The sequence below is a fragment of the Heteronotia binoei genome, chromosome 12, assembly GCF_032191835.1.
Source record: "Heteronotia binoei isolate CCM8104 ecotype False Entrance Well chromosome 12, APGP_CSIRO_Hbin_v1, whole genome shotgun sequence".
NCBI lineage: Eukaryota > Metazoa > Chordata > Lepidosauria > Squamata > Gekkonidae > Heteronotia > Heteronotia binoei.
The window spans coordinates 8,475,098-8,499,072 of NC_083234.1; the positions used below are offsets into that span (position 1 = coordinate 8,475,098).

The following is a 23,975-nucleotide window of genomic DNA, read 5'->3' on the forward strand; positions in this document are numbered from 1 at the left end:
AAAATATTTAGAACAAAATTCAGTAGAAACCACAGTGCTGTCTAGCAGGGTCATTAACTGAGATGGGTATTGCTATGCACCCCATCATATATACCGACCACAAGGGAGGTGTACCCTGAAGACATCAGTTCAGTGCATTATTTTAAAAATGCATTATCCTGGGGGAGGGGGAGATGACAGTGATACAAGGTAGCATGCCCTGACAGGTAATATTTTCAGACAACCACTCTGCCCAAAACACAATCTATTTGATTTTACCAGGTTCACTTCAAGAAAGGGGATATGGTTTTCAGAGGCAACGATTTTTGACTATTTGTTCGGTATATCAGTTGCTCGTTTTCAGGGCTGTTATAAACTATATGGTAACACTCTAAGGTCAAGCAGGCAAAGTTTTAGTAGAGTTCACGCACGTAACTGGTTGCATTGCACAAGACGGTAATAAGCAAAGATTCCAAAAGCGAAAGAAGGGCCACAGGATTAATTGGAAAAGTATGTTACGAAGTGACAAGTGGAAGAAGGCTACCCTTGAAATATCTGCTGAACTAAAGATGCTGGGGTTGGATTCATTAGAAAAGGGAAGGATTTTGAACTGCCGAGTGTGACTTTCTCACCTTGTCCTAGCATTTCTGTGGCACTCTGGGCTGCAGCGGGAGGAGGAAAGTCACACTCAGCTGGCAGATAGCCCCCCCCCTCTTTCTCAGAAACCCGACCTTCTGATGGAACCAAGCAATCGGTCTTAATGACACATACGGTTGATTTACTTGGAAGCCTCTCCCTAAACTTGAAGTGACAGTGCTTCAAAGGAAAAGAAACGGTGTTCTCATTTCACCTCAACACATGACTTCTGCTCACATCTCACTTCCTTTGGCTTCGCTCCCCTCCCAACACAGGAATTACAGCATTAAAGAGCGATGCCGACTTAAGACGTGCTTTTGTTACTCCCAGACAGACCTTTCTTGTGCATTTCAATGCGTTTACCTCTCCCAGCTTTCAGGCAGGCGACAACCGTCCAGCATGCATTAATAAGCCTTTTAAAAGTCTCGTCCTTGGGAAATTTCCCAATCAGATCCTGCTTACTTTTGCGAAGGTAAAATTACAGAAGCTTGCACAGTCAGAGAACGCCTGTTAGGCAATGCTCCGTGTCAAATTCCAACAAAAGAACTTTCCAAGCATCAACATCTCTGAAGGCTTGATTCCTTTGCACTAATGTATTAGCAACTGAGCTCTACCTCCCCTCCCCCTCTTCAAACTTGAGAAGGGAAAGAAATTCTGGCAGCAATTCCTATTTCCCAAGCTTGCCTCTCTTTCAGGAGGAGAGCTCAGAAGGGTTTCCTGTTGGGGTGACCTCTCTCCTGTTACAGGGCACTGCAAGAGCTGGGGGCTTTTAAGTTCTAGTGCAGCGGAGAGTCCTATGAGCTAGCAAGGGACTGCCAGTACTCAGCCCCAGGATGAGTTAGTAGACAAGGGAATTTTGACAGGGGTTGCTTCTCTCACCCTCCCACAGCAAGCTGCACTTGCTAAAGCTCCCTCTTCAGCACTGCTGCTAAAAGGTGCACATTTGGAGAAGGAGAAAACAGATTTGATTCCAAAATAAATTAGACGTGGACCACAAATGCGGTATGGGGTTGTATTAACTGCTCTAAGCCCTGCCTTCACACAAGTATGCAAGCTAAATACACGGAGAAAACAGTGTAGGTTGGAACAATGGAACCGTCCTTGCTGGCAGATTATGAAACCCTGTTTATAAGTTCTGCTTTGGATATGGTCTCTCCATACCCACACCCACTTGGCTTTGGATACTTACTAGCTGTACCAGGGTGCGTCCTTTCTTTCAACGTTTCTTTCAACAGGACTTACACGTGAACCCCACCTAACCTGCACTAAAGTAACACAAGTTGAAAAGCCCAGGACTGAGCCAACAGCTCTTTTGCAAAAAAAAAAAAAAAAAAGTATTATTGTGATGCCTCTGCGTCAAGCTGGTTTTCCTTCTACGAGCTAGACATTAACAGCAGTCAATCAAAACCAGCCTTCTACAAAGCCATACCATGCATCTTGCTCACTGTTTTCTTTTAGCTTTATTTTAATGCTGCATGAGTTATGACAGGAAGTTATTCACTGAAAATACAGAATGGCGTGCACACTTTGTGTGCCTTGCAAACAACCTCTCGCCCAGGGCAACTAAGAATGGGCTTTAGGGGGCTGTGCAAGACAGCTCTGTGTGCAGCTTCCCCCAGGACGGACTCCCACTCTGCTCATTACAGGAAAGGTGAAACAGTTATTAGAATCACAGAGGTGAAAGGGGCCATGCAGGTCACCTAGTCCAACCCCCTGGTCAATGCAGGATTAGTCTAGAGCAGGGATGTCAAACTCATTTGTTATGAGGGCCGGATCTGATATAAATGAGACCTCGCTGGGCCGGGCCATGTGTGTACCTACTTAAGATTAGGTAGCAGAGATATAAACTTTATAAAGGACACAAACACAATTAAATATAAATATATTAAAAATCCTTAAAACATGCTTTAAACGTTAGCACTTGTTGGTCTTAAGGGTTCTTTCTTTGTATCTCTTCCATGGGATCCAAGGAAATGGGCAAAGGAAGCTCTGGCTCTTCCCTTCTTTCCCCAGGGGACCAGGAGAAGGAAGGAAGAGAGGCTTGGCTTAGTAGCTCTGTTGTACGATTGAGAGAGACTGGAGAAACAAGCTCTGCTATCCCCTCTTCCTTCCCAAGGGAGGAGGCCTCAGCCAATGGAGAAAATAGAGGCTTTGCTCTGTAGCTCCTGTGCGACTAAGCAAGCCTGGCAAAGCAAGCTGCTATGCAGAAAAAAGAAAGAGAGAGGGAGAAGGAAGCAGAGGACAGCCAGTTGCTTGGGGGCCTGATTCAGCCCCTGGAGGGCATGTGTGACACCCCTGGTTTAGAGTATCTCTGACAAGTGTTTGTCCAGTTGCTGCTTAAAGACTGCCAGTGAGGCGGAGCTCACCACCTCCATTCCACTGCTGAACAATTCTTACTGTAAAAAAGGCTTTCCTAATATTCAGTGGACATCTTCCCGCCCTTAATTTAAACCCATTCTTGCAAGTCCTCTCCTCTGCTACCAACAGGAACAGCTCTCTGCCCCCCTCTTAAGTGACAGCCCTTCAAATACTTAGAGAGCAATCATGTTTTCCCATCAACCTCCTCTTCTCCAGACTGAACAGCCCCAAATCCTTCAGCCTTTCCTCATAGGGCTTGGTCTCCAGGCCCCTGACCATCCTCATCGCTCTCCTCTGCACCCGCTCCATTTCTGTTCACGTCCTTTTTGAAGTGAGTCCTCCAGAACTCCACACCATACTCCAGGTGTGGCCCCACCAATGCAGTGTACAGCAGGACTAGGACACCTTGCAATGTAGATGTTAAGCCTCTGTTGATATGCCCCAAGATCACCTTAGCCTTTTTTGTCACTGCACCGCAAGCCCTTCTCCGGCCTCTCTGGTTGGCTCCCAGGAGGATGGGAAAACCTTGCCACAGTCACAAGATTCCGAATGGTGATGCCAAAGGATGCCGGTAACAAAAGAGATAAGCACCAACTGCCATCCAAGACTCTGAAAGCATCTCCTGCCAGACAGATTTGTATGCCTAGAACTTCATTCCTGCACTGCCTTACAGAGGCCCTGCCTCCCGTTTCTACAACTGAGAGTGAGGATGGTGTCTTATCTCCAGGGATGCAGCACATCACTAATAAAAAACCATGTCTCTTCCTGAAGTCTAACTAGCATGAATGTAATTGAGCTATAGTATGCCTGTGGCGCAGAGTGGTAAAGCTACAATACTGCAGTCGGAGCCCTCTGCTCATGACCTGAGTTCAATCCCAGCGGAAGCTGGTTCAGGTAGCCGGCTCCAGGTTGACTCAGCCTTCCATCCTTCCGAGGTCAGTAAAATGAGTCCCCAGCTTGCTGGGGGGAAAGTGTAGATGACTGGAGGAGGCAATGGCAAACCACCCTGTAAAAAGTCTGCCGTGAAAACGTTGTGAAAGCAACGTCACCCCAGAGTCAAAAACGACTGGTGCTTGCACAGGGAATTACCTTTACCTTTTTTATGCCTGTATGGGCATGCCATAAATACAGCCACTCTCCGTTTTGCACAGGGGTGGAGAACCTTTTTTCTGCCAAGGGCCATATGGATATTTATAACATCATTTGCGGACCATAAAAATTATCAACTTAAAAAACAGTGCTCCGCCAAGGGAGAATGATTCAGGACGGCAAAATTAATGCAAATAATTGTTTTTCTATTTGAAGTCATGTGGGGAGAGCCTAACCTGGCACACACGCATACACACACACACCCGGCCTGCCGCCCTAGGCAAATGCATAGGTCCAGGGCTTTTTTGTAGAAAAAGCCAAGCAGGAACACAGTAGCATATTAGACCACATCCCCTAATATTAGCATATTAGGTCACACACTCATTAGCATATTAGGTCACACCATCTGGGATAATCAAGTGCGAACTGAACTGTGACAGTAACATTTCCAGGCCCTGCAGCAATTCTGGCCGGCCAGCCAGGCCCCAGGGAGGCTGCTGCACAGTGCGGCTGGGCCCCACAATCCTCGCTGGCCAGCCAGGCCCCAGGGAGGCTGCCACATGGCTCGGTTCAGTCCAGCAATCCCCGAGGGCCACACCAAGTGACTTCGAGGGCCGCATACGGCCCTCGGGATGGAGGTTCCCCACCCCTGGTTTTGCAGCTGGCTACGTATATGTTTGTTTTTTAACCTTGTCTTTCATGTTCATCATGAAAGCCATGCCTCCCCTAATGCTTTTTGATTTCTCAGACTTCTACACAGCCCATGAAAGAAAACTGAGCAACGTTTCACCCGCAAGACAAAGCAGCGGTGCCCATCTGCCTTTGAAATGTGCCCTGCTATTTAAAACCAGGGAGTCTCAAGTTCTCACCTCTGAAAAAGCCTTTTGTGGAAAAGCGCAAACGTGTTCAAAAGGGGAATAGTTTTAACAGAGTGAATTTACTTGCTAGCAAAAGTCAAGTTCCTCAGCTTCAGAGGGAAGCTTTGGGGATCTGCTGTTGTTTGGTAACGTGAGCAGGATGGCAAGTGTGCAGATAAAAGGAAAGGTACAGGTGTGACAGAAGCAAACCTGACCCACTCTAAGAACTGAATACTGATCACTGATCACCCAGTCTTGACGTCAATGCCTGTTACGCTGTCCACTAGAGGAAAAGCCTGCCAGGCCTTCCTTTCAAAATAGCGGTCTCCTGCTTTCTTTCCTCTGTATGACCCAACTGCAACCAGAGCAGGGAGACCTCCGGTTGATCTTCAAACTGCTCTGCCAGGGTTAACACTCCTGGCATGTAAAGAGGCACTAAAGGGAACAGAGTGTTTGCTGGAATGAGCTGAGAATGGACAAAAGCGTCAGGCTCAAAGGTGCAGCAGTGACAAATGACAAGCTAACTTCGGCTTCTTTCGTTCCTCACCGGAGCACAAGCCTGGTGCCTTGTCGCTGAAGCAGCACCCTGAACTGTTAACAGGGATCTTCACAAGACCCTCAACAATCTACAGTGACTGCGTTTCTGCTGAGTTCTTCCTTTATCTGTTGGTAGGCTTCCCAATCCCCAGGTCCCAGAAGACAAGTGAGCATGTTCTCAACAGGACTGCATTTTCTCACAAGTAACTGGGAGTCTGGCAAACAACACTAGCCAGGCCCTTTCTTCCTGGGGCTCCACCAACCAAAAGGAGGATTTAGACCCCAGAGCAGAGTGCAGGCAGACAATCGTGCCGGTTTCAAGGGGCACACAAACATTTGCCACTCCTGTTGCCCTGCCAAGAGCTAAAGAGTACTTTGCCAAACTGCCCAACCTCCCACTAGCAGGTCCTGGGGTGGCAAGGGGGAGAATGGCAAAATGCTCCTCAGTGCTGTGCATTTTATTTATTCCAAATATTGATATCCTGCTTTCTTCTGAGACTCGCAGTGGCTTACAATAAAGGTTAAAAAACAACAATCCCAAAATGCATTAAAAGTAATACAAAACTACTATTGAAAATAAAAATATCAGCTACCTCACAAAGCGAGGATAAAGCTTTAAAACTAAGAACACAAAAAGCAAAAGGGTCGTACGATCTGGAGAAACCAGAGAGAATTGTGCAAATCACTTAAAATTCAGTAAGAATGCACAAACTCAAAACAAAAGCAGCACAAAGCAATGTGTTTTCACTTGGTGCCTATACACAAAAAAAGATGACAGGTGAACATTAAAGGGGAGAAAATCCATAAAGCGTAGCTGCACCATGTGAAGGCCCTGGCCCCAGTCACAACTGTGACGGCTGAAAATGGAATCTTCAAGCTTTTAAAAAAACTTAAAATACCAGTTTCTGAGTGAAAAACTGCAGAGGATTAGTGTACTCATGCCTTTCTTATGGGCTTCCTGGAAACATCTGGCTAACTGCTGTAGGAAATGCAATATAACCTCAGAACAAGCTAGGAGGCCTTTAGGATATCATGTCCTAATTATCTGATCCTGTGTTATCTTTTCAATGGTGAAGCCATCTTGGAGAATATATATACCAACAAAGCTTTGGAATCACATCTACGCTGGGTTGCTCCAGAGCAGACGGAGTGACACTCGCGCCAAAAGATAGGGTTGCCAAGTCCAATTTAAGAAATATCTGGGGACTTTGGGGGTGGAGCCAGGAGTCTTTGGGGGTGGAGCCAGGGGACATTGGGGGCGGAGCCGAGAGCAAGGGTGTGACAAGCATAACTGAACTTCAACGGAGTTCTGGCCATCACATTTAAAGGGACTGCACAAATTTTTAAATGCCTTCCTTCCATAGGAAATAATGAAGGATAGGGGCACCTTCTTTTGGGGCTCATAGAATTGGACCCCCTGGTCCAATCTTTTTGAAACTTGGGAGGTATTTTGAGGAGAGGCACTAGATGCTATACTGAAAATTTGGTGCCTCTATCTCAAAAAACAGCCCCCCCAGAGCCCCTAATACCCGCGGATCAATTCCCCATCATTCCCTATGGGAATCGTTCATGGAGGTGCATGATGGCTCTGGGGGCGGGGCTTCCCCCGCCGGCCAGCTGGCTGGGGGAGGGGGGAAGCCTGTAAAACCGGGGGATCCCCCTCTGGGACCTGGGGATTGGAAAGCCTACCAACAGATAAAGGAAGAACTCAGCAGAAACACAGTCACTGGATGCATGGAGATGTCTCAAGAACTGCCAGAGAAATTATACTAACTTAATTCTCAAGGTACTCTGATGTGCCTTTGAGACAATACTACATGGAGGGTCCCCAAGTGATTAATAACTTAATACCGCTGCAGGTTTTTCCAGGGTAGAGTTCATGCCAACAACATTGCCATGTGCCAAATATACAGCGTTGCTCAATACACAGAAGTAATATACATATTTTTTCTTCCGCAGCTTTTTTCTTTACAGCCACAAAAAGATTCTCAAAAGGCGATCTGCACCTATCCTGTTCCCAGCACAACAAACTAGATAGTATAAATATCAGCTACACAAAAGGAACTTAACACTTCCCCTTTTCCTGACTTCTGCTTTACTACGTAAAAATCCACTTGCGATGAGAAGGGGGAGAATCAGCATAATTCAAGCAAACCTGCTATTTTAAAATAATCCACAGGCCTTTTTTGGGAGTGATCAATTTCCTTCAGAAATAGGACAAAATACTAGCTAATCTTCCTTCCCCTCAAGAAATCTCTTTCTGATAGTCCTTTCACCACCCATTAGTTTGCAGAGAGTTGTCATCTCTTCCAAAAAGCTTCTGTTATTAAGATTAGTGCCTCACAGTTTTTCCAGTATGCACACTTCAGTAAAAACTATCACTAAGCCAATGCTAAAAGTTCACTTAAGTGCCCATCGTGTATTGCAAAGCATTTATAGGCATGAACGTTTGAAGGAGACAAAAAGGGAGCTCCCTTAGCAGACACAGGAAAGGAAAGGTCCCCTGTGCAAGCACCAGTCGTTTCCGACTCTGGGGTGATGTCGCATCACGATGTTTTCACGGCAGACTTTTTATGGGGTGCTTTGCCCTTGCCTTCCCCAGTCATCTACACTTCCCCCCCCCAGCAAGCTGGGTACTCATTTGACCGACCTCGGAAGGATGAAAGGCTGAGTCAACCTGGAGCCGACTACCTGAATCCAGCTTCCACCGGAATCGAACTCAGGTCATGAGCAGAGAGTTCAGACTGCAGTACTGCAGCTTTACCACTAGCAGAAGGTCCCAACCTCCCCTAGACCCTGCCAAATTTGAGTGTCTGTACTGAGACCTCGGATTCAGTGGGAGCTCACAGGAGCGCAGCATTCCTGAACCTTTCCGAGAGTTCTACCTCCTCCTTCAGAGAGTTCCACCTCTTTGTACATTGAATAGTAGGTTCAGCTACATAACAATCCCTGGATGAGCTCCACCACCTATTTTTCTACAAAATGACCCCTGTCTGTACTACTGAATGCAGAAGAGGTTAAGAGTATGGACAAAAGTAGTGCTGCTCTTCCATCTGCAGCATTTAGTGCTAGATGCCAGGACTGCGCATCTTGCAAAGTGACTAAATTTCACAGAATTTAATTCTAAAAAGTTCACTTTACTTCACACTTCCTTCTTGGTGCAGCTGCTCTTTCTGCTGTATCCGCTCTCTCTACATAAGTAATGCAAAGAAGACTCAAACAAATCATTCTTCCCTCTGTCTTGGAACTAAACACCATCTGGAAAAGTTGTCAGACATCTTTTATTCCAAGAATTCCAAAGCACTACAGAAGTGCAAAAGAATTCTGCTGCAGAGCGTCCTTTCGTTGTTGAAATTCTGGTCTGGGAATCTAAGGAGCCTTAGCATTGCATGGAGGCAAGAGAAAATTATCCTATTGCAAGGAACATCTGCCGCATCTAAATTTGTAATTAAAATTAAATCAAGCATGCCAAAATAACCCAGAAAGTTTCCATTTTGAGCTTTTTCTTGTACTGAAGAGTTATTTGATTAATTTGATGGTAACCTGTGCATCTGGCAGTGCCAGTGAGTTGCCATGACACTACAAAAAAAAAAAAATAGTAAGAAACTCTACAAATTACTGCCATTTTCCCAAGGAGCAAAAGTACAAGCAGGGCTACTATTTTTAGCACCAATTTAGTGCCAACATCCTACATTACCCACAATGCAAAGGGAGCAGGCAGGCAAGCCATTCTATCTTTCCACTTCCCCTGTGTTGCCACAGGATATTAACAAAGGTCGTTTGGAAGAGAGAGGGATTTACACCACAGGCAGCTGTACAAAAGGCAGGGCGGGGGGAGGGAAGGATCCGGTTACCTGCTATTTTGATATTCATGTTGTTATCGAGCAGGAGGTTTTCAGCTTTGAGGTCCCGGTGCACAATCTTCCGGCTGTGACAGTATTCGACGGCAGAGAGGATTTGCCAGAATTTGCGCCTTGCCTCAGACTCGCTCAACCGCCCATGATTCGCAAGGTAATCTGTAGAAACAAACACAGGTTTCAAAGGGTCAGTCCCAAAGAAAGCCTCCTCACCCCAATGGCCACAAAGACTCAAAGCAGCTTACAAAAAGGCAAACAAGGAATTTCTGATATTTGTACTTTTAAGTCTTCACATCTTCACGTATTGTTCTTTTAAGATCGACATTTAGTGGCAGGTTGGGAGGTCGGCTGGAGTAGAACACTGTCAAGGTTTCTGACAGGCGGACAACGCAGGCCAGTCTCCTCTCACTAAGCACCAAAGAGAAGCAGCGTCAGCTCTGGACTGATCCCTTGCACTGACTACGAAATAAGGCATTCTGGGGGAAGCAGGAAAGAGATGGCGACCAGGTCTTTGTTTCCTCCTTCTGGTGTCGCTCACTGCCACTACAGTGACTCGAGGGCTGCCACAACATCACCTCCAGATGTCTGTGTCCCAAAAAAAGCAGGGCTTCCCTCATCCCAGCAGAGGCAGAATAATTCCCATGAGCTGTTAGCAAGAGAAGAGGCCTAGCAATGTTTATTTGGAAATATGGGGATCGTGGGTTAATATTAGGTACCCACAAAAGAGGAACTGTGAGGACTTACAGGGGAGGCAAAATCCCACATCCAACCCTCCTGGTCGCAAGTTTTCTTCTGCCCCCTCCGAAAGCTAACCCCTGACACACATCCCCCCCCACACACAACCCTCCTGGTCATCCACTTCCTCCTGCACGACCATCTCAGTGGCTCACTTTCCTCCCCTCCCCCGACCCTCTTGGTCACACACTTCCCCCCAAGCCTGATTATACGTGAAGAAATTCATTTTTTCCTGGGAGGTTTGAAATGAGCCAAACCTTCACTTTGTGTTTTAAAAGTTTTCTCTCTGTGTGTGTGCAGAGAACGGAAGGGGGGGGGAGGGGATCAGTGCAACTGCCCACTGTCACACAAATGCTAATAGATCTAGCAAGGGAGATAATGGCTAGGTCAATCTCCCCTTCTTCCAAGCAGGAAACAGAGATTTGAAGGGATTAAATGCTAAAGGGACACCAGGAAGGAAATGTCTAGAATTTTCAGGAAATGTTTCTCTGGCTTGGACTAACTTGATCAGGGGGTGGGGAAAGGAAGAAGATAAAACTCTTGGGAGCCAGAAGAAGGCAATCATTCTGACCATGTGCTCGCCTGAATAGCTGGAGACAGCTTCAAGGTAATAGGTACTCGGCAGAGATCTAGAACTCCTAACCTAAAGAGCCTGTCCTATTTTAACATCTGGTAGCACATGCATACAGAGAGGGACAGAGGGCTGGTGTTTTACATATTTCTTTTGAATCCCTTGCTCAATCTGGTGCTGTGCTAACAGTACGTTTACGAACATTTTCTTTTAAATAAATACATTATAACTTTTGATGCTGGTTGTGGTTCCCTGCACCACCTCTTGGACACGCTATTTAAAAATGGGCACCCAAGGAAAGGCAGGCAGTTGGCAAGTGCCTAGTCTTTCATGGGCGCACAAGGCAGTAAACAGTCCCCTTGGTGACCAGACGCTGGGCAGTGGGAGACACAGAGGGCAAGGCCTCAGAACTTGGAAGGGAAGCTGGGAGTCCTGACCTCCCAGACGGCAATTCTGTACAAAGGTCAGGTGGTGATGGTGAGCTACCTGAGAGAGAAAGAAAAGCTTCTCCAAGTGTTGAGGAAAAACCCAGGAGGGCGGGGTGGAATAGCGCCTGAAGGCCAGAGCAGGCACCTTCCGCCAAAGGGGAACTGCAAAGACTTATAGGGGAGGCAAAATCCCATCTCCAGCCATCCCTATCATAAGCTTTTTTCTGCCCACTCCCAAACTGAACCCCCAACACACATTTTCTTTCCCAACCCTCTTGATCATTTACTTCCCTCTGTGTGACCATCTCAGTGGCCTACCCGCCCCCCCCCCTCTTGGTTACATGATTCCCCCCAAGCCTCATTAAATATCCCCTAGCTGAAACCTAATTTTTTAAGGGGGGGGGGAGAGTTGATATTTTGCGCAGATGTTGCAAATGACTGTGGGGATGTTAGCCCTTTTGAGTTTTCTGCATACATGGGGGTGTCCAAGGTTTGTAGAAACACTTGCCCTATTCCGCGGATTTTTCAAACCAATCAACACAGTGAGATTGAACTGGAACTTAAAACACATGATGTTGCCCCAGGTTAACTGATGAAGACACATTCTGTCGTGTCATATAAACGTTTTTGCTTTCCCGTTTGTCGTGCCATCCTACTCAGAGTTAGACTCTTCAAAGGCCAATGACTTCTGTGGATCTGGAAGAGTTAACTCGGCTTAGGATGCCACAGTTAGTCACTAAGAGGAAACACTCTGCATTCTTGTTCTGAGGGCAGGCAGCCTTTGTGGCTTTGCCATTAGCAAAAAAATTTCCTGTCAATTCTTCATCGTCTGGTGATGGAACGTTTCACCCTCGCTTCATGGTACACTCTGTACTGTCTGTTTACTATAGCGACCCAGAGGTGTGGTCTTTTCCCTGGGGCCCATCTGGGGCTTACCCAGCACCATACCGACTGACTGCTCAATGAGTCTGCCATTCCTCGCAAAAGTCTGAGAAGCAACACACAGCCAGAGAGGTTGCCAAGAAAAAAAATCAAACACACAGCATGACAGCAATCTGGTATATTCTCTCTCCAGTTTCAGTGTTCTGAAATAAGGGACATTTGTTATGGTCCACAGAACGGGTGGGAAAAGAAACACTGCGAATTCATAGGACCATGCATTTCTCTCCCCGCCCCCCCCCCCCATACCCAACCTAAGGGGGCAAGGGAATAAAAGCAGCAAGTGTTAAAATAATGGCTCTCCCCACCCATCAAAATTAATCCTTCATCCTGTATAACTGCAGTTTATTTAGAACATTTGTATCTCACCTTTCCAAAAGCTGCCTAGGCCCTAAGGCATCTTTCTTCTACCACTCCACAGGCTGACCCCTGGTAATTCTTACATACCCTAGCCGGGGTATCCCAGGCTTGAAAATAAAACTCACACATCATGAAGAACTGCCTCCTTCCCCTTCTGTGTACGTGCAACTGGCTTATAGTTCTAGAACTAATGCCTTCCTTTCCTGGAAACCAGACCGCTTCACGTGCTGCCTCTAGAGCAAAGCTCTGTATTACAACAATCCTTTTGAAAGGAAGTGCCCCAGGGCAGGGGGCTGACCCTGTCTTCACACCCTTCCACACCAGGAGGAGAGGGTTGGGAGGGGGGCAGATTTAACACTTTTGTGCTGGAGGTGGGGAGTTCTCCCCTTGTTTATTTTAAAGACTGGGACACCCAGTATTTGGGAAAGCAAATTTCAAGCACAGGATCTAGTTAAAAGTCTCCATTTGCAATTCAGTACAATTAGGCAAGCAATTACATCGTTCTATCCAGGAATTACAACAGAAGCTTACGTTTCATTGCCATTTAACCTCAGTTTGTAATCTCCCCTCCCCAGTCCAACATAGGCATGCCTTCCAACCAAAGACTCACTTTGTATCTTTAACGAAGTAGGCTTTGGCCAAAACAAATGTGCTGGTCCTTGGGGTGCCTGGAAAGTCTGAGATACAAAGCAGACTTTTAAAAACAAGCTGGATCGACTTGGTTCCCCTGACCCAATGCTCATCCCCCTCATTCAAACAGCATCTAATGAGAGCCCAGCTTCCCAGAGTGGAACGAGGCCACAGCACAAGGGCAAAGCGAGGGGGTTCTGCCTCCCCCTGCCCCATTTTCCTGACATGAAACAGCTCCCAAATAGCACCCACTGGGGCCATTTCAGGCCAGGAAGGTAGTGCCCCGGGAGGGCTAAGTTCCTTCAGCCCCCCATGCCGCAATTCCAACCTGAACCAGGTCCCTGAGCTCTCAACGGCTGCTGCCTGACTGAGGGGAATGAGAGCCGGGTCTGGGAGACTCCGACCCAGCTTGTTAAAGAACATCAAGTCTAGTTGGGGCCTCATTTTTGTCACGATATAACTCGCTTTATAGCTATTGCATGTTGCTAAGCAATAATACAAGCAGAGAGAGAAAATATGACGCAAGTGAACCAATTTTCTGTCAGGCTACTTACTGCATCTAGATAAACAGATAACATCATCTCAGAGGCTACCCATGTCGGTCTGCAGCAGAAGTGCAAGATTCGAGTCCAGTCGCACCTTAGAGACCAACAAGAGTCTCAGGGGATGAACTCCCAAAGGGAGCTTTAACTCTCAAAAGCTTACACCCTGAAACTGTTGTTGGTCTCTAAGGTGTGACTGGACTCAAACCTAACAGATATATCATCTTTAATTTTGAGCTTACAGGGCAACTTTCAATGATATAAGCTCCTGAATCTCCGTTTCCTCTCCGTCGCTATTCGATGTCTCCTTGCCATTATAGAAATGCAAGTCGAAACTATACTTTCTCACCTTGTGTTCTTCATGCATTCCTCTAAGCTGCACCTGAATTAACTTTTCACCCTCTATCCTCAAATGCCTTGAAGCTTCACCGGGTGATGAATGCAACCTTAGCAATTACTACATTGGGACTGAAATGCTTTAAGAAGCTGAAGAGCCAGGGAGCCAGCCTTTAATCCACGTGTTGCTAGACTGCAAGATGAGCAGGGAAAGAAAACATTTTGCATCTTGGAGTTTGCTTCGCAAAGCTTAATAAGCCAAGGGAGGCGCAAACATTGGCAAACATTTCCCTCTGACAATATGTTGGTGGCGCTGTGTTCAGACACACAAAATTTGCTGAGAACTAATTTAATTTTCAATACCAGTTTAGCTGTTTGTGGAACAGAACAGAAACTTAGCTGGCCAAGAACTGCAAGGGAAAAGGCCACAGTTTACCACCACTATTTGCTACATTCAAGACACCTTGGACTTCACTGGCTTACACAATTCTCCTGTCCCTTGTTTGATCCTCACAACTTAGTCTAAGGTTAGGCTAAGCGTGTGCGAGTGACCCAAGATCACCCAGTGAGTTTCAGTGGCAGAGTGGAGATTTTGACTTGGGTCTCCCAGATCTTAATTTAGCTTTCTGACCAGTGCATCATACTGGATTTGGCTGTGTCTATCTCAGAGTAGATGGCTGGTGAATTATGACACAAAGCACAGACAAGCATTTGGTTCTCAGTTCTATAAGCCTTTTGTGGTTACTCTAGCCAGATACAGGAATGTGGACTTTTATAAAATCATAGTATTTTGTTGGTTGATACTTAGATGTCTTATAAGAGAGGTTTAGTAATTAGAGTGACTTTGCCCACATTGGATTGGCTTCTCTGTTGGCTTGGGGGAGATTCTGATGGGGCTAAGCTCCAGTAAGCTTTTTAAAAATGTAGTCTATGCATGCAACATTTGCTAATAGCTGATACCTATTGGAAGTTCTAAGTAGGGATGGGCATGAACCAACTGATGAACTAAAGTTGGTTGTGAATTTTGGCCACCTCATGGTTCGTGAAGCTAATTTCACTAACTGAAGAACCAGCACAAACTTCCATGAATTTTGGAGCAGTTCATGGTGGTCTGTGAAGAGCAGAAAGCAGGGTTCTGCTCGTCACAAAAAACAGCTCCGCTGCTTCGAACTCCCTCCTTTCAGCTTCCTTCAGCTTTCCAAGGGCAGGCTTTTGTTTAAATGACTCAGAGCCATATGGAGCAGAGGTCCATCAGTGGCTATTAGCCACAGTGTCTGTGTGTATATATATATGTATATATATATGTGTGTGTGTGTGTTTATATATATACACATGCACACACACATATACACACACTGTGGCTATATAAATAAATATATATATATATATAATTTTTTTGGCCACTGTGTGATACAGAGTGTTGGACTGGATGGGCCGCTGGCCTGATCCAACATGGCTTCTCTTATGTTCTTAAAGCAAACAGCAGAGCAGTGGTCCCACCACTCAGCTGTTTGGAACCCCCCCCCCCCCCCCGTTTTCCGCTAAACTTCAAATGGCTCATGAGCAGATATGAACCAGGTCAGTTTGCAAATCAACCTCCCAGCTCATATGAGCTTGTGGTTTGGTTCACAGTTCAGCTACAAACCGAACCGCAAAAATGCAGTTTGTGCCCATCTCTAGTCCTGGAAGCAGAATCCATGTAAAGTGGCTCTCCTTAACAATCAAAAGAGACCATTATGACGGCAATCCCAATTTTTCCTCTTACATGTGCCCTGCTCTTTTCATCACATTACTCTTCCTACACGCCATCCACACAAAAGCATTCCAAAATTCCTGCAGAGTTTACATATCTACCTATTTTAGTGGGATACTAAGAACTTTCATCCACTTCAACACAGTATAACATGGTACTATTCAGGGAACGGCACACCAGTTAGGGGATGCGCAGTACAATTTAGGGATAACAGTTACATAAAAGATACGGGGGGGGGGGAACCTGCCAGGATATAGAGAAAAATTATATTTCAAATTTCAAAAGACTATTGTTTAGAATACTGATTCAGGTAGGTAGCCATGTTGGTTGAAACAGCAGAACAAAGTTTGAGTCCAGTGGCACCTTTATGACCGACAAAGCTTTATTCGATGTATAAGCTTTCGTGGGCAGGCATGCTGTTACTGTAAGTACTGTATGTGTGACTGTATCTGTCATTCACTAGGAGGATAGAGAAGACAAGGACATGCAGGGAAGAATTGATTTTTCCATTTAGTTGCATTTTATTTAGGCTTTGTTTCATTAGGGGATATAGGCTAAGGGACTGTGGCAAAAGACAGCACCGATAGTATTTGTGAAAAAGGTGAATTTTGCAGTGGGATTTGAGGGAAGAAGGGCAGCATTGTGTATTTGTTCTGTGAGGCAAGTCAAAGCACGGGGAAAAGTAAGAACAGTTGTTTGAGGGAACAGGAGGTCTTCAGACAGGTAGGGCGGAGGAGCAAAGGTCAGAGACATGAGGAAAAGGGGCAAATTCAAGGAGGGCCTCTGAAGGCAAACAGTAATGCTGGATAAAGGAAAGGAGGGAATGCTATTGTGGAAATTTAAGGAGAGACACCTCAGGATCTGAGTGAATGATGAGAGGCCAACAATTTTAGCAGCTGAGCTCTAGATAAAAGGGAGAGGGCTGAAATGCAACATAAAATGTGAAGATTGGAAATGCATGAACCGGAACTTTTGCTGAGAGGACAAGCTGCATTCCCCCAACACTGCAGACGGAGACATGACATCTATTTAGAAAATGCATGTACTATCTGTGCAGACCCCAGCTCCAGGCATCTCACAAAGTAATATAAAATCATAGATCTAATTCTGAACTTGGGAACAGAACAAAAAAAAAAATCACCCCAGGTGCAGGAAGGAGAACTTTTTCTACAACCCTTGGGGAACACAAAATTTATGAAACCAAAAATGTTTTAAAATATAGGGGTTTTTTTTTAACCTTCCCCCATCACACAACTGATATCTGTGCCCACAAACATAACAACAAAGTTCTCCGCCATGCAAGATCTTGCAAAAACATGCCATTTATTTACTTCATTTCTCATCAAGAACTGAGGCAGATTTCAAAACATAAAAAACAATTTAATCAGACCGCACAAGACTTCCAAATAAACAATACAACAGGATGAGAATTACAGAATTAGAACACACGAGGTCTCTGTGTGAGAAGCCGCTGGAGGAGTCACGTATGTAGCAGGAGGGAGGCCATTCGGAAAGTCCCCAGCAGCAAGGCAGCCAGCGTTTGTCAACCAAAAGCAGCCCTGTTGCAGTTCCCCACTTGGAGAGTCATAAAAACAACCAGACCGTACCCAGTGTCATGGCTGGAGAAGCGAGTAAATGTAGCAGTGAAAAATACTCTCTACCATCTTCACAAGGGATAGAATTGAAGAAGAGAAGCCTATTTAATAGGGTGGTTGGTGGTGATGTCATTGCTTATAGAAGGTGTACAAGAAGAGGAGAGAATTGATTTGGGGCTTAAAAGAGCCAATCTTTGAGGTTTTGTTTTGGTGGCACTGCCTACGTGCTCTTTAAAACTAGAAGGGAAGGGTAAAAAAAGAGAACACATTTTTACAGACTGCCTTTCTTGCTAAGGGTCAGCCTACATGTTACAATGCATGTGATTCTGCCATATGGACTTGACGCCATAATGCTGCTGCAAGCTCCCCATGGGAGCTCCACTGAAAAGTGCTGCAGGGACTCAATTCAGCCTCTAGTCCAACCCCACCCCCTGCCGAAACAGCTGGGGGGAATTATTTGGCAAATATTTGGCAATATGGCTGCTAGTCCCCGTGGCACACTTGTGTTTGGCCCTGAGAGTCAAGACAGATTATAAAACATAAGAAAAATGTAATGCAATCAGACACTAGAAGACATCTGATAAACAGTGCCATAGGACAAGGATTACAGAACTAGGAAACAATGCAAACCAAAAATAGTCTAACATACCACAAGCAATGTAAAAAAATGGTTTAAAAAGGCAGAAGATAGTGCAGTAAAAACATAGTGCGCATAATAAACTGTGCAACTATAACGTCCCCTTAGAAAAGTGCTTCCTGAACTATTCAATTATACAACAGCCTTCCATTCTGTGGAAGGACAGAAGAGTCTGACATATTCAGACAGTTCATAACTGGGAGTCATATCAGAACGCACACATAGAGACAAGGGGCCTAAATTACCCATTTGTAGTGTGCCACCTTCAGAAGGATTTGCTCAGGTAAGTGAAAGTGTTATAGCAGAGCATAGCAGGAAAAGTGATCCTACAGGCAGGTAGGTCCAAGGCTATCAAGGGCTTCTGTAGGAGACTTTGTAGGTGATGAGCAGTATGTTGATTTGAACACAAAACTGATCACTAACCAACAGATTGAGTGCTGAATAAGCTACACGCGCATGCTCTGCCTACCCCTTGAGAGTAACTGAGACACAGTGTTCAGTACAGATGGGAATTCCAAGACTACTTTAAGGCAGGGATACCCAGTGTGATGTCTGCGGGCACCCGGTGCCTGCCAATACTTTTCTTGGTGTCTGCTTTTAGAAAGTGGGCAGGGCACTTGCCCAGCAGGGCTTCTGCCTGGCTGGCAAATTAAAATATAATTTTTAGTGGCAGTTACCACTGCTATGCTGGTTTTATTTTGTCTCAATCCTCTTTCCTGGCATATTTTATAAATTACCCATATTCTCCCCTGAACTTGAGTTTCCTGTGTACGTGTGTGTGGCTTCACCTTCTGTGGTAGCCATTTTGTGGTAGAGTCCGTCTCCCATGGAAGCCATTTTGAGGGAGCGTCCACCACTCTGTCTCAGAATTCCAAAGGTGCCCACAGACCCAAAAAGGTTGGGGACCCCTGCTTTAAGGGCAGACTCGCACAGAATGCATTACAATAGTCTAGCCTTGGGGTTACTGCAGTATGGATTATATGCCCAGATCAGCTGAGTTGAGCCAGGTAGCCAGGTGAGGAGCCATCTTCTGAGCTAAATAAAAAATGAAGAAAAGCACATTTTTCAGATGCATTAATTTATTTCTCCAGTTAATAATGCTGGGTCCAGTAATAACCCCTAAGTGCTTAACTGGGTCAACAAACGCCAGCTGGACTCCATCAGATGTGGAAAGCTCAGTATCCTTCAAGATCTCTCAACCAGCATCACCTCTGTCTTAGCAAGATTCAGTTTCAGCTTGTTCAGCCTCATCCATTTAACTTCAGTGGCCAAGAGAAGACCTCTAAAACACTGCTTGGGAGAGCTGGATAAAGAAATATATGGATGGGTGTCGTCGGCCTACTCTAAAACCATGGATGATTTCTCCTAAGGCTTTACACTGACCCTGCCAAATCAGACAGGGGGCCCAGAAAAGAAGTAGAATTACCAGTCTATCCATGGAGCCTACCATAATGCAAGATCAGTATCAGTAATGGTTTGCACTGGGTCTACGTGGAAAGACAGAGACTCATGGAAGATGACATCCTGCCCATTCTCCAGCACAGGGCTGATGAAGAACCATCACATAATAAAATGGAGTCAAGTGAGACAGAAACACCTCATCACTTTCTTCCAACCGGGTCCTGATCACATAAGCCAGATCAATTTTCTCCTCCTCTAGCAACTCAGACAGGAGGGCAGTTCTGTTCCTTGTCTGTCAGGTATTGCACAACGTTAATGTAGAAACAGAGGCAACAGGGGCCCTTGTATGAGCATCTTTTGGGATGGGACAATGGGTAGATACGCAACAAGCTCTGTTATGTCTCACCAGCAATCTTTCAAAATACCCAGCCCTGTACCTTCCAGCTGCACAGAAACATGAACCTTTACCATACATCCCATTCCAGTTCAAAGCCACCAGTACAACTAGGGACTCACAGAACATGACATCCTGTGAACCCCAAAGAAGCCACAGACAAACCCACAGGTTAATTGGTGATGAGTTGATGAAATGCAAAGGGCATTGCCACAGCCCATTCACAGGCCAGTCTTCTTCACAGGTTCCAGGTGTGTAGAAAAGCATCTTCCCTACCATCTTCCCAAGGGTTAATGTGAACAGTGATGGGCCTGAGCTGACCTGAAGGTGTTACTAATTGCCTCTTTGGCCTGCAGGCTTTTTATGCTCAAGGCCAAAGATGGAGGATGATTAGGGTAATTGGTTTCTCACAGGAACTGATGATGTGTGATGGGAGAGGGAGACTGGGAGAGCTGGTGTGCTCTTCCAGAGATTTTTCTTGGAGACATGTTCTGATCGGAAGCCACCATTGCTAAAATGCTGGGCCAGAAAGTATAATTCTATTGTGGTCCTAGGGAGAAACTGGCGAAGATTTTGAAGGACTTAGGCCCATGCAGTGACCTGCAATTGCTAGAAATGTAGACGGCACAGATTTGCAGCCTTCCTTTCGAAACTAAGGTTTGTGCCTCCTAACACAGTTCTGAACAGTGTTAGGTAGTTGAAGCTAGCGTTGTTATTTTCTGTTCTGTATGATTCCTGAGTGATAATTTTCTCTTTATTAATATCTCACAAATAAATGTTATAATTATTTTTTTAAACAACAGTCTGGTTCTTGTGTACACTTGCCCTGGGAACCCAATAAGTTAGCCTTTGGCTTCCCCGACAGCAGGCATATGGTTGGATTCTCTCTTTCTCCTCTGCTGACAGAACTTCTTATCAGCCGCAGAGTGAAGCTGCCTGTAATGTTATCTGTCTACACTTACTTGTGACAGAGCAACATTCAAAGTTACTGACTTCCTGGCAAACGTGCAGTGATAAGTGCACGTGTGGTTTCCTATGCAAATTTTCTCTTTTTCTTTTTCTAGACACTGGAGTGGAGACTTCAGCCCTCAACATACACAGGGTGCTTGTTGGTGGCATTCTGTTTGATGTTGCTGGCAGGTGCTTCTGCATCTGGTATGGGTGGAAGTCACCCGCAGCATATCTGAAGTCATCCTCAGATTACATCATTCCTTTTATACACCTGCATGATGCAGCCTCTTAAACGTACAGTACCAATTTTGTCTCCTCCACCTGGATATGTATTCTTTCCCTCCCTCTCCCCTCCTGGCTTCTGACAAAATAGGATCTAGGCCACAGAACCTTGTATCATAGCAAAAAGGTTACAGGGATCACAAGATTTCCTTGGTTTTCATCTACTGTTACAAAACCGTATTACAGCAGCTAACATCAAAGCCACTAAGAGAAGCATTTACATGGCAGAGGCAGCTTTTTGCAGCGCTGGCATTCACAGATTCATGCAAGCTCTTCCCTTTATTTCAACATGGGCCTTACTTATTTATTACCTCCTCAGCCCATCTTTTTGTCAGGAAACCTCAGGGAGTGTACACAGGGTCGCTAGGAGGTCTTCCATCCAGGCACTGACAAGACCTGCTTTTCAACCAGTCCTTGGGATCAAGTTTTAAAGTTTAACGCTTGCATGTCATTCACTAACACGTTTGCCAGTCACCCATCATTTACTTTCCCATAACTGCGAGGAGCTATATACTAGTTACATACCAAACTAGAAATGTTCTAACTAATTCTATGCAAAGCCTCCATTCTCTAAGTTATAAATAATAATTAGAATGGCTCACTGATACATCTCCTTACAGCTACATTTTGCCTATTATATTAAAAAAATACCTTCCTTTTCTCTTGTTGGTCATGGCTATGCAAGACACAGCAACAGCCCCACCCATCTCTGCCTTCCTGCTTAAGAAAGATTCATTTACCCGTTCATGAAGTCACCTTTAAAGCTCTTATCTCCTTACCATTAGGTGTTATTTTGCAAATGTGAAGAACAATTACATAAGCCAAACTACGTAGTGGCTGGCACTAAATCCTGCTCTTTTGCCAGGAATAACACAGAGAGAGATAAAACACACCACACTGACAAGTCAGAGCCAAATAAGGATTGTTTATTCCTACGCCCAATATGTATGTTAAGAGAATTCATATGCAACAAGAATGCGGGTGTGGTTGCGTGGCAGATTCTCATGCTGCCAGTTCAGCCCTCTAGCCTGGGCAGGGAACATGTCACTAAGCAGCAGGCTGAATCCTTGGGCTCACATTTGTTGCGGGGTCCTACCTACTGGGTAAATGTGTGATCCCCCAAATGTCACCCTCTACCATATGGATGGGCGGAAGGCCAGAGTAGGCAGGCTGCAGGTGTGGAAATGAACGGAACCATTCACTCCCATAAATACCTACAAACACAGAAGATGTTCTCAGCAGCGTGACTGTTTTGGAATGAAAAATCCAATGTGGTCTTGTAGGTCCCTTGCCTCCTTTTGGGTGGTTTCCAATCTAAGTTACTGTTCACCACTAATCTGTATTTGACATCCAGAATTTTTTAAACAGTTTACATTCTCAAAACACAAGACAATAAAAAGACAGAGGGCAGAGGAGCTCCCTGCTGGAGCTGGGGTCCCAGTTATGATTGGGGGGGGGGGGTGTCTGGCTGTTTTGGGCGGCCCTCCAGTGACCGCAATGGCCCCGTGGCGCAGAGTGGTAAAGCAGCAGTACTGCAGTACTGTGGTCTGAACTCTTTGCTCACGACCTGAGTTCGATTCCGGCGGAAGCTGGATTCAGGTAGCAGGCCCAAGGTTGACTCAGCCTTCCATTCTTCCGGGGTCGGTAAAATGAGGACCCTACTTGCTGGGGGCGGGGGAGAGTGTAGATGACTGGGGAAGGCAATGACAAACCACCCTGTAAAAAAAGTCTGCCGTGAAAATGTTGTGAAAGCAACGTCACCCCAGAATCAGAAACGACTGGTGCTTGCACAGGGGACCTTTCTTTTCCTTTTTCCCAGGGACCTCATCAATGGTAGCTGAAACAGGTTATGAACACCTTAACTCTTTGAAAACCACAAGATGTTTCCCTAGCGTTAAATATATGTTTTGACTGATTTTGCTTTATCTCACACACACTTGTCATTTTCAGATTTTAAACATATCAAACAACTGGAACCTTCAGCATAGAGAAAGTTGTTTTGATATTTCCCGGCAAGCCGATATTGAAGCTTTGACTAGAAGTGGCAGAGGAGGTATGTCAGCCTCAGAAATTTACTAGAAAGTAATAAGTCCCTAAAGCTGCAATGCAAAGAAAACTTCCCTTGGAGTATGTCCCATTAAATAAAATAGGACTTGCTTCTGAATAGACTTGTTTGAGGATTGCCCCCTAAGTGACCTATTTGGTTGACCTGTAGCGATCCTGAGTAGAGGTTTACTGAAGCAAGATGAGCCATGAGCCCCCTTTCCCCCAAACTACAAATGGTGGTCATTCGTACTGAAAGAGCTGATGCTATAGCCACCCAGAAGAAGGAGGGCAGGAGGAACACAACAGCCTTAAAAGCACTTCCTGGACGAAATTTACTTCCTCCTTCCAGTATTCAATTCTCAAAACAGCAACACGACACAGATGATAGTCCACTACAATCAGCAATAAAATCGATGATGGTTTCAGGGGGTGGCCATCAGCAGTAGAAGAGCTAGAAGCTAGCTAGTCCAGTTGGACTTTAGGAACCCAACAAGATTTTCAAGGGAATAAACTTTTGAGAGACAACGCTTCCTTCGTCAGATCAAAATCAATGATACAGATGTACTTATATTTAGCAAAACTTCAGCTTCAGTTCAGGCATCCTGCAAAACCATGGTTAGGTTATACTATGGTTCATGCGACTGTTTGAACATGAGGAGCTCCACTGACTATGGTTAAACTTGGAACTGAAAGTGTGGTTTGAAGCTGGTTTTGTTAATCAATTACCGTAATTCAGGGCTTTTTTTGTAGAAAAAACCCAGCAGAAACTCATTTTCATATTAGACTACCACCCATGATGTCACCATTGTTTCACACAGGACTTTATTGTAGAAAAAGCCCAGCAGAACCTCATTTGCATGTTAGGCCACACCCCCTGATGCCAGGGGTTATTGAGCGTTCCTGCTCAAAAAAAAAAAAAGCTCTGGACTTGTTTATTTATACTCTGCAATGGGGACCCACAGCAGCTCACACCACCATTTCCCCCTTCTTCTGTTTTGCTTCTGCAACAGTCCTGTTCAGTAGGGTAGGCTGTCAGAGTGTGACTGGGCCCAGATCACACAG

General features: G+C 45.4%; 1 protein-coding gene across 3 annotated transcripts in view; it reads right to left on the reverse strand.

Moving 5' to 3' along the window:
- The window catches only part of SIK2 (salt inducible kinase 2), a 103,838-nt gene that overhangs the window by 38,200 nt on the left and 41,663 nt on the right, over nt 1-23,975 (reverse strand). For all 3 annotated transcript variants that reach the window (XM_060250455.1, XM_060250456.1, XM_060250454.1), the window contains exon 4: nt 9,311-9,472. In XM_060250455.1, coding sequence (XP_060106438.1) covers nt 9,311-9,472 — 162 coding nt within the window. The remainder of the gene's footprint in view (nt 1-9,310; nt 9,473-23,975) is intronic.